General features: G+C 33.9%; 1 protein-coding gene across 1 annotated transcript; it reads right to left on the bottom strand.

Annotated features, from left to right (window-relative positions):
- Positions 1-549: 549 nt before the first annotated feature.
- On the bottom strand, positions 550-1,835 carry LOC147939912 (uncharacterized). The gene is made up of 2 exons (XM_087461081.1): positions 989-1,835; positions 550-899 (listed from the first exon to the last, which is right to left on the bottom strand). The coding sequence occupies exons 1-2, from the start codon at positions 1,833-1,835 to the stop codon at positions 550-552; spliced, it is 1,197 nt and encodes a 398-aa protein (XP_087317207.1).
- Positions 1,836-10,342: the final 8,507 nt, after the last annotated feature.

Genomic DNA, 10,342 nt, shown 5'->3' with positions numbered 1-10,342 from the left:
CGTTTACCAGCCCATGATAATCTGTTACCAATGCTTGGGACCTCCCGTAGGCGATAATCATGAATCATATTCCGAAACGGAAAAAATGATGACTTCGCTCGTGCTGGTCCACCTAACTTCTCCGAATTGCTCAACATCTCATTTAGATCCCCAATAACCAGCCATGGTTCATCACGAGTAACTCTAATGTCAACTAATGAATCCCATACAACTTGTCTCAACCCACTTACCGGATCACCATAGACACATGAGACGTAAAACGAGAGTGACCCTAGCTTGGCTCTCATGTCTATGATTCTATGATCGGAGTTAACAACTTCGACATCATATGATCGTTTCCAGAACAAAGAAAGACCACCACTAATCCCTACTGGATTCACTATATGAGAGTGCTCATAAACCAATCCTCTCTTTAAATTCACCACATAGTCTCTGGAGTTTTTAGTCTCCAGGAGGAACATAAAGTCCAGAAAATGTAGACGACGCATTTCCCTCAGAAAAGGAATTGTCAAAGTGCCCCCCAATCCTTGACAATTCCAACTAAAGAGCTCATACTTGATTTGGCAGTTTTTCATGCGGAACCGCCTTCTTTGCATCATCTTTAGCGATCTTTGATGATACTTGAGCGTCATCAGCAGCTTTTCGTTTTGAAACCACACCTTCTTCACCCTCAGCGTTCACAAGTATATTTGTGTCTCCATTCTCTTGCGCAGATTTCACAGCCTGTGCTTTTCTCCGCCATTGATTTGGGCGCATGCGCTTATTCTGGTATTTATTAATAGTGCCAGAGGAGCCAGCCGAGAAGCTAGCTCGAAGACCCGTAGCACCTTGGCCAGAAAAAGGGGCTGAAATGGAGGCAACAAGTTGTGACTGAACAGACCTTGTAGGCCTTACCAATTCTGTACCAACCCCTATGGCATTACAAGCACCTTGATCCCTTCTCCAAATGACGAAGCTGAGTGTTCAAAGTCGAAGACCAATCCTTTACCCTTATCCATGTCTGCAATGAGTCGAGTAGGCTCTTCCAGCCTCAGCAGGTTCTTTTGACCTTCCGTATCTCCCTCAAGATCCCATACAGACTTACGCACTCGTTCAATGTGAATCTGTCTCTCTTTAGGATCAGCTACAGACATGTATTGCCTCATCTCATCCAAAACTTCCTTGGCAATCTTTGGTTTCGCAGACACCACATCAATACCTACATCATCATCAGTTAAGACCCCAATCAATGGGTCATCTCGACTGATTCTTGGCACCAAGCGACTTGGGATCACCGCTTGACTTTTCTCCCCTCCCGTAGCACCAGATTGCCAGTGTGAGGGGTTCAAAGGGCACCAAAGTTTATCGTGTGTCAACCGAAGATAGTGATAGCATCTCTTCCGTATTCTTTCATACTCGATCCCTATCGCAAAAATCTCTCCCGATGGAATCTGCAACTCTCTCCTATTCTTCAATGGCTTGTTAATATCAAACAACACCCTAACTCGAACATATCCCCTTCTTAGAGGTTTCAGTGGATCAAAAGTAATATCCGTTACACGTCTGATGTACCCTGCTATTTCCTTTATCGTATCAACAGTAAGGTAGTTCACCGGGATATGCCGAAGACGCACCCATATCGGAAGAACTTTAAGAAAATCACTTTGGGGATTCTCTACCCATCTCTCAAGTGTCATGCTCCAATCATTAAACGTCCATGCCCCAGATTGCAAAACCAAGGATAGATATGCCTTTGAATCAAAGATGAACTGAAACTTGTCATTGGGAAGTGCAATTCCACGAACCCTGTTATAGACCCGCCACACCCTTGGCATCTTGTGGATCATACTCGACATCTTCTGGTTCTCCGGACATAGGAGTTGACCAATAATACTACACTATTCCTCACGCTCGAGTTAAATTTCGCATGATCCTGCAACACAATCGGTTGATCATCATCAATCGAAATCTCCTTTAGAGCTTTATCCAAAGCATACTCCATTCCCAAAGCTCAAACAAACTCTCTCGTAACCCCAACACTTCCTCACCGTCCACCATGCTTCTCAGAGAAGAATTACGTCGGCCGCAGCAGATGAACTAGGTTAAAACTTCACTAAACCTTCCAAGAATACTCCGTGAAACAAAGAAATATTCATCCAAATCCGGCGGAACTCAAAGATTTTCCCGGTAACTAAATCTTTTCCACTAGATATGAGACCCTATAGTTGAAAAAGTGTATCCTAAGCCCACCCTTTGGGATTCATCAAAAATGATCTTAATAAAAGCATAATCACTTATTCACCTATTAAAAAAGATTTTTACATTTCAATATCGTGTGAAAGATCTTCTAAACTTCCTCATCAAGATATATTTGCGAATCTTAATTGTAAAACCCTACCAACTTATGTATATAGTAGAAGTACTTAGCATGCAGACCATCTATAGGCCAGTTTTGGCCGATAAAAAGGTTTACTATTATTTCTTATACTCGGGTGAGATATCGTTAGTCTAGATTTCGGCTCCTCGAGCATTAGATGACTTGAATGCATCTTCAGTGACGAAAGTGGAGAGAGATCTCAAATGTTGAACGATGGAGGAGGTTTGGTGACCGTGAAGGTCTGCCTCTTCATCTCGCCGACTGATTTTGAGTTCCCCTATGCAATAATAGCAAACAACATAAATTAAAGAGAGTTGAGGACATTCTTCCACTGAAAAACCTTTTTTTAGACTACCACACAATTTGTTAACCATCAAACTCCAAGACCAAAATCATTTCTTTTCTCATAAAATTTGTGCAATTCATGAAGACCAGCATAGTCAACACATGCACCCAATTATTGATAATTTCATCCATATACTTATTCGGTTTTAGATCCACACGTATTGAAACTTCTCAAACTAAAATCCTTACTTATAGAGAAAGTATTTACTTGCAGAGAAAGTAATATAAACATGTATAGTTAACAACTTTTCGTCGATCCTTCCTCTTTAAAATAAAATAACATCAAATCAAGGTCTTGCGACGTCATTCCTTCTTTCTTAGACTTAAAAATACAATTTTTACTGCAAGAATATCAAATCATCTCTAAAGTCATACACAAAAACATGTTTTACAACTCATAAAAGATATAAAACACAAACGAAGAAAAGTAAGATATTTTCAAGATATTAAAAAAATTTGATATATAATATTTAGTAATTCTTAAACTTTTAAATTTTAATAGAGATTAAATATTTTAAACTTTAGATGTAGTTTAAATATTTGTAACATTTTTTTCTTTTAGATTTAAATATTAATGACACTTTAACTTTTTATAGAGTTTAATTAGTTATTATATTTTAAAATTTTTATGGAGGTATTTATAATATTTTTAAACATTCTATAAAGTTTAAATATAAACATTTAAAAAATTTCCATTTGTTAAAATAAATCAAATAAAACTTTTAAATTTGAAAACCTGATAAATCAAGCTTCCTGGGAATTTATAGTTAAAAACATATTAGTTTATTTATAATGGTTCTCAGCCATTGTCTAAAATTTTCTAGCCGATGTGGGACATTGTACATATTTCTTTTATTTCTATAGATTTTACATTTTTTTCTTGAAACGATCCGACTCATTTTTTTTAAATAAATAATAAATAATAATAATAATATAAACTACAACTAGTGGTCCCATACCCACTATCCACCTAACCACAATCACAACCAAACATCGGAATAACAAATACCAATATCCAATAATAAACCAACATTATAACATAAGCAATATCAAATATCCAATCATCAGAAAACATGAAACCAACAACCTAGAAATGTTTCTAATAACCCAACTCTAGCAACCTAGCAATGCCAGACAACATCCAATCAAGTCTCTAGAACATCCTCCTCTTCATTGCTTTGATTCCACGATCACACTTTGCCTTTACCTGCACCACAAACACAAATTGCAATGCATGAGTATTTAATAAACACTCAGTAAGGCAATCCTCCCATTTACTGGGCTATACACACAAGCAATAGAGACATCTCTAACCATCAACCAACAATCAACAAACAACAAATAACAAACCAGGACTCTGCATCGACCGACACCACATGGGGATGCATCGACCGACACAAGGGATGCATCGACCGATGCAAGTTACACATGCACCGACCGACACTCGCACTTCATCGACCGACGCATGCTCGACATAACACGAAAACCCTAGGTTCTACGCGCCATCCTCGCACTTGCATCGACCGACGCACAAAGTGCATCGACCGATGCAACATGCCGAGCATCGTGTTCCTCGAAGCTTCTCGCCGGACTTTGTTCCTGCAACCACAAAACTCGATCCCAAGCCACAAGAAGGCTTCCTAACGTCCCAAATAATCATCTAACATGCCTAACAACACATACACAAGCAGATCAGAGAAGCTTTAGCTTAGATAAGCCATGGTCCTGCACTTATCTTTGCCAAGACGAATCTGAACCTTAAACCAACAAAAAAACAATTCCAGGAAGCTCCTACAACGATCCCAGCTACAGATCTCTACAGGAACAGCTTCCAATCTCCAGAAATCACCAAAAACACTCAAGAACACTTAGGGAACTTTTCTCTCTTTCTTTTTCTCTCAAAAGCAGCCAAAACCCAACTAATGAGACAAAACTCGTGTAAAGGGTTTTCCCTAACCCAAAACGCAGCGTTTAACTTAACTCGTCCGCAGAAAACTGAACCTGCATTGACCGATGCACTATATGCATCGACCGATGGAATCCCCTAAACCGGGATTTCGGTTCGCGGATGTTACATTTCTAAAAAATCTTAATAATATAGATTACTACTATATTTCCAAAAATATTAATTAGTGAAATATCTAATTCTTATCGGTTATTTTAAATCCTATATGGACACCTTTAGGAGTTTATAGCTTCAAATTTTTGCTAGTATAGATATAATATTTCAAAATTTCTATGAAGGTTAAGTAATTGTAATATTTTAAAACATTTATGAAGTCTAAATATTTTTAATTTTTGAACCATTTAAAGGTTTCAATATTTATAATATTTTAAATTTTTAAAATTTATAAATTATAAATTTTTAAAAAACTTTTAAAAGCTAATAATTTAAAAGTTATAATATTTTGAAACCTTTTAAAAGCTAAGACTTTTAGAAGTTTCAATATTTATAATATTTTAAACTTTTTAAAGGTTTCGAATTATAATATTTGAACCTTTTAAAAAGTGTCAATTTTTATAATATTTAACTTTTAAAAATTTTAAATATTATAATATTTTCTGTAACTCTTTAAAGTTTTAATATGATCAAATAAAAAACCGGATCAAACCGAATAAAACTTTTAAACTTGGATGCCTGATAAATCAAGCTTTCCTGCTCATTAGTTGTTGGAAACATATTAATCTTATTTATACTGATTCTGAACCATTATGTAAAACTTTTCTACCCGATGTTGGACGTTGTACATAGTTCTTTTATTTCCATAAATTTCCTTTTTCTAAAAGTTCCTAATAAAGAAAATTCCAGAATTTTTTAAAAAATGTTAATGAATGACATGTCAATTCCTGATTGGTTGTTTAAAACAATTTTTAATGTACAAAATTCTGTAAATTTTTAAAAATGTTAATTAGTGACATGTCAAATTCTGATAGGTTGTTTAAAATCCTATGTGGATAGCCTTAGAAGCTTATAGCTCATACTTTTATTTAGTATAGATGTGACTCATGTTATTTACCTATAATTTCATAAATTCCAAAATTTATTAAGACCTATGCTGTAAAATAGAAATCTTATTATATAAACCTTGATGACAAAATTACTCATTAACAAGATCATGACACGTGTCAATTATATTATTCATATGTTAACACATGTCAATTCATTATTAAAATTTTAAAAACTAAAAAAGTAAAAATTCAAAACCTAACCTAAAAATGTTTTATATAAAACTCAATAGATAAAATAAAATCAAAATATATGTCAATTCATTATTAAAATTTTAAAAAAAGAAAAATGAAAAAATTTAAAACCTAACCTAAAAAGGTTTTATATCAAAGTAAATAGATAAAATAAAATCTAATTTTATTTAAAATCTAATTATAAGATAAATTATATATATATATATATATACCATAAAATTCAAAAGTATAATATTGTTTACTTATTTTAATTTTTAGTTGCTATATTACAAGAAAAATATTACTTTTTATATAAGAGAAAAAATGATTGTGAAAATTATACAATTAGTTACTGTTTCTAAAAAAATGTAAATACTTACCTTTACATAAAGAAAAAGATTGTTGAAGTAAAAAAAAAAAATAGATCGTCTCATATTTTTTTCACCAATCAAATAATTTATTCAAAAGACTGCTATTGTAATATATATGATAGGAGTATGTAAGATTAAAGTGAAGAGACATATAATAGGTTAGAAGTTCATAAAGACAACTTGTTGGTAGTAGTTAAGACTAAAGAGTATATTTTAACAGTATAATATATTTGTGTGTAGAAATAAACTTTTAGTGGTAATGTAGACAGTAGATTTGTATATGGATATACATTAATGTATTATAGCAAGAAAAAAACAACTATTTTCTATAACTAAAAGTTTATCTTTTTACTTTTATACATTGTTTTTACTTACAATAAGAATTAAATGTATATTCTTTTTTAAATTTAATTAGGTTTTGAACCAATGCTACGCGTGGGTTTATTTGATATATTTTGATGAAAATTATATATAATTGATGACGGTAATAAAATATTATTTTATAAAAAATTTAAATTAGTATTAAAGAAAAAAATTAAATTTCAGATACACAATTTTTTAAAATATAAAAATCAGTTGTGTTATAAAATCAAATCTAATAAAAAAAATTATAAATTTAACTTGACGTCCAGGCGAGACAAATCAAACTGATGACCTCACATATCCTAAACCATTTTCTTTGACCACCAGAAAAACGAAACAATTTTATCATCATGAATTTAACTCGTTTTCATATTTAATTGATCACTATGACCTATGTTTTCGTGTTTTTTTATTCAATGTTTTCTTATTTTTCATATTCTTTCTTGTCATTTTCATTGTCAAATTTTGTGATAATTGTCATCGTTACTTTTACCGTCTGGTTCTTCGTTATACTTTTTTTATTTTTCTTTTTCGTCAACTTCTTCACATTCTTCCACTTAAAAACATTTTTTTTAGACTACCACACAACTTGTTAACCCATCAAACTCCAAGAACAAAATTATTTCTTTTCTCATAAAAATAAAAAATAAGATAAAAATAAAAAATTAATGAAAGAATATCAACTAATCTATAAAATCACACACAAAATATATTTTACAGCTCATAAGAAATAAAAAGCACAAAGGTAGATAAATAAGATAAATTATGTATTACATCAATATTTATAATATTTTAAAATTTTAAAAGGTTTCAAATATAAATTTTGAACCTTTTAAAAAGTTTCAATATTTATAATATTTTAAACTTTTAAAACTTATAAATTATAATATTTAAAAACTTTTTAAAAGCTAAGAAAATATTTAAACTTTTAAAAATTTGAAATATTCTAATATATTTTTTGAAACTTTTTAAAGTTTTAGTTTGATCAAATAAAAACTAGATCAAACCGAATATAACTATTAAACTGGGATGCCTGATAAATCAAGCTTTCCTACTCATTCGTTGTTGAAAGCATTGAAACGACCCGACCTGTTTTTTTTTTAATAATAAATAATAATTAATAATAATAAATAACTTCAACTAGTGGTCCCATACCCAATAGCCACCTATCCACAATCACATCAACATCGGAAATAACAATACCAATAAATATCCAATAATAAAATAACCAATAATAATCCATCATCAGGAAACATGAAACCGGCAACCTAACAATGTTTCTAATGACCCAACTCTAGCAACCTAGCAACGCCATACAACATCCAATCGAGTCCCAAGAACACTTTGCCTTTACCTGCACCACAAACAAATATTGAGATGCATGAGTATTTGATGAACACTCAGTGAGGCAATCCTCCCATCTACTGGGCTATACACACAAACAACAGTGATTCCAATGTTCCAAACAAACAACAAACAAAACATACAAACCAGGAAATCAAACATATCTCGCTGGAAGGGAGGTGTCGACCGACACTGGCCTTGGTGTCGACCCACACTACCCCACAGTGTCGATCGATGCCTAATTTGCTGGTGTCGACCGACACCACATGGTGTCGATCGACAATCACTCTGCAACTGCGATCCGCACGAAGCCGAGAGTCGAATCTTGCTCCCAAAACTCCACCAAATCGTCCAATACTCAAAACCCAAGCCGAAAACACCCATAGGAACCTGTAGCAACCAATCCCAGCAAGAAAAACACACAAAACAACAACAAACAAGAAAGAACAAGGAAATCAAAGGCTTAGATTAGCCATGGTTATGCACTCACCTATTTGCCGGAAGTTTCTGAACCACATCAACGAAACCATACCTCCTAGCAAGCTTCTAGCACCTTCCTAGCCTTGGATCTCTCAAGAAACAACATGGAATCTCACCAATCTCTCTCACAAGCTCAAGAACCAAGTTTTCTCCCTTTTCTCTCCCAAAACAACAAAGTGGCGACAAAACAAACTCTAAAACCCTTCTGGTCGACAAAACACTTAAATAACTCGGTTTAGTGGTTTTTCCTAAACCAAACCGGTCCAAATCGATAAGAAACTCAATTTGGCCGAACCAGAAACCTTGGTGTCGATCGACACCCACCCCCAAAACACAGAGTTTTGGTTTGCGGGCGTTACAATTCTCCCTCACCAACATAGATTCATCCTCGAATCTTGAACAACCATCAGCCAAGGACTCCCGTGCAACCGTCTCCACGGTCTGCACTCCTCCGACCGATTGAAACTGACTTTCTTTGTGGTGTGGTGAAAGAAAGATGTATGGAATGATGATGTATGGAATGAATAGAAGTCAGGGTGTTTTAATTCCCCTTATGCAGTTGCAGTATAAGAGGTGTCAATCCTATCTGAGTGATTGTGAACAATTAAGATGTGCATATGAGTCTAAGTCAAGCCAATTGTAAAGATTGTTTGTCACTAACAATCCTAAAATGAAATATGAAATGCAGAAAGTAAAAACAACTAGAACAGGATACTAAATGCAAACAGAACAAACAACTTAAAGCTATAATGAAACTAGAACAAAGATAGAAATTATGCTAATGAACTAATGCAAGACAAGTAATGAACAGGAAACTACGTGAATGCAATGGAAATGAAACAGGAATGAAACAAGACAATCACAAATCAAAAACACAAGTTCTGGGGATGAACTCGAGCAGCACTCGACCGAGTGTAGGTCGAGTACGTGGTCGAGCTAGACTTAAACGTGAAAACAGAGCAACACAAGAAAAACAGAGCAATGCTAAAACTATCAAACAAAAAGCAAGCAATGATATTTAGACTAAGATTTCAATAAACAAAGAAGGCCTTGAGGAGGGATTCATGGGCTGAGCTAATCATTGTGGTTATCTAACTTGGTCAACAAATCTCAAGCAAACATTGAGCTGATCTCTAGACATACTATTCTAATACATGTTTAATCCACTCTCATGGCAAGAAACAATCAAACCTATGCAATTCTAGACTTGTTCTCACAAAGAAAAGAATCTACACAAGCAGGCATTAAGCAATACATCTCAAACCAAACAAGACTTCTAATCTCTTAGCAAGCCTAATGGTAAGCTCTAGATCTAGCCTTATCTATGCTCCTTAGACATTGGTGTGATGCTAAGATGCTTGAAATCAAACCCTACCCTCTCAGATATAGGATCAGCATTAAGATCATCTATCCTAGAAGAGATCTACAACAATCAAGCTTGACCAAATCAAACAAACCACAAGATCAACTCAGCCTAACCCATCCTCAAGGTCCTAAACAAACTACTCACAAGAACACATGGTGAAATATGTCAAAAACCCAGAAAATAATGAAACTTGCATCATTAGAAAGATGAAACAGAGATCTACAATATTGATGAAGGAATAAAACTCGAAATCTTAATACTTTGAAAGTTATGAAACAAACAAAATATAAGAATCTAGTCTTTCTCTCTCAAACAAGTACAAAATCTAAAATAAAAGAAAAGTGCAAAATGAATGATATCTAAAAAAGGTAAAAAATAGGTTTTAGACTCTCTAAAAAGCTGGACTCTTTGGTGGCTGCAGGTACAAGGGCTTTATATAGAGGGTGAGGTGGAAGCCCTAAAAATACAAAAAGTTAAAGTAGTCAACGGCTCGGTCAACTCGACCAGTGCTCGGTCGAGTGGCTGGTCGAGCTGGCT

This window comes from Camelina sativa, chromosome 8 (assembly GCF_030686135.1).
Source record: "Camelina sativa cultivar CO46 ecotype springtype chromosome 8, ASM3068613v1".
In the NCBI taxonomy this organism is placed as follows: Eukaryota; Viridiplantae; Streptophyta; class Magnoliopsida; order Brassicales; family Brassicaceae; genus Camelina; species Camelina sativa.
The sequence above is the reverse complement of the archived record's forward strand: the minus strand, read 5'-3'. Positions and strand labels throughout refer to the sequence as shown.

Bases quoted from the DNA above. Each gene is read 5' to 3' on its own strand.
- LOC147939912 (XM_087461081.1), bottom strand. From the start codon at position 1,835: ATGTCGAGTATGATCCACAAGATGCCAAGGGTGTGGCGGGTCTATAAC. The intron at 900-988 runs GTAAAGGATTGG...GGGTTGGTACAG, and splicing joins CATTGCAGACATGGATAAGG to AATTGGTAAGGCCTACAAGG.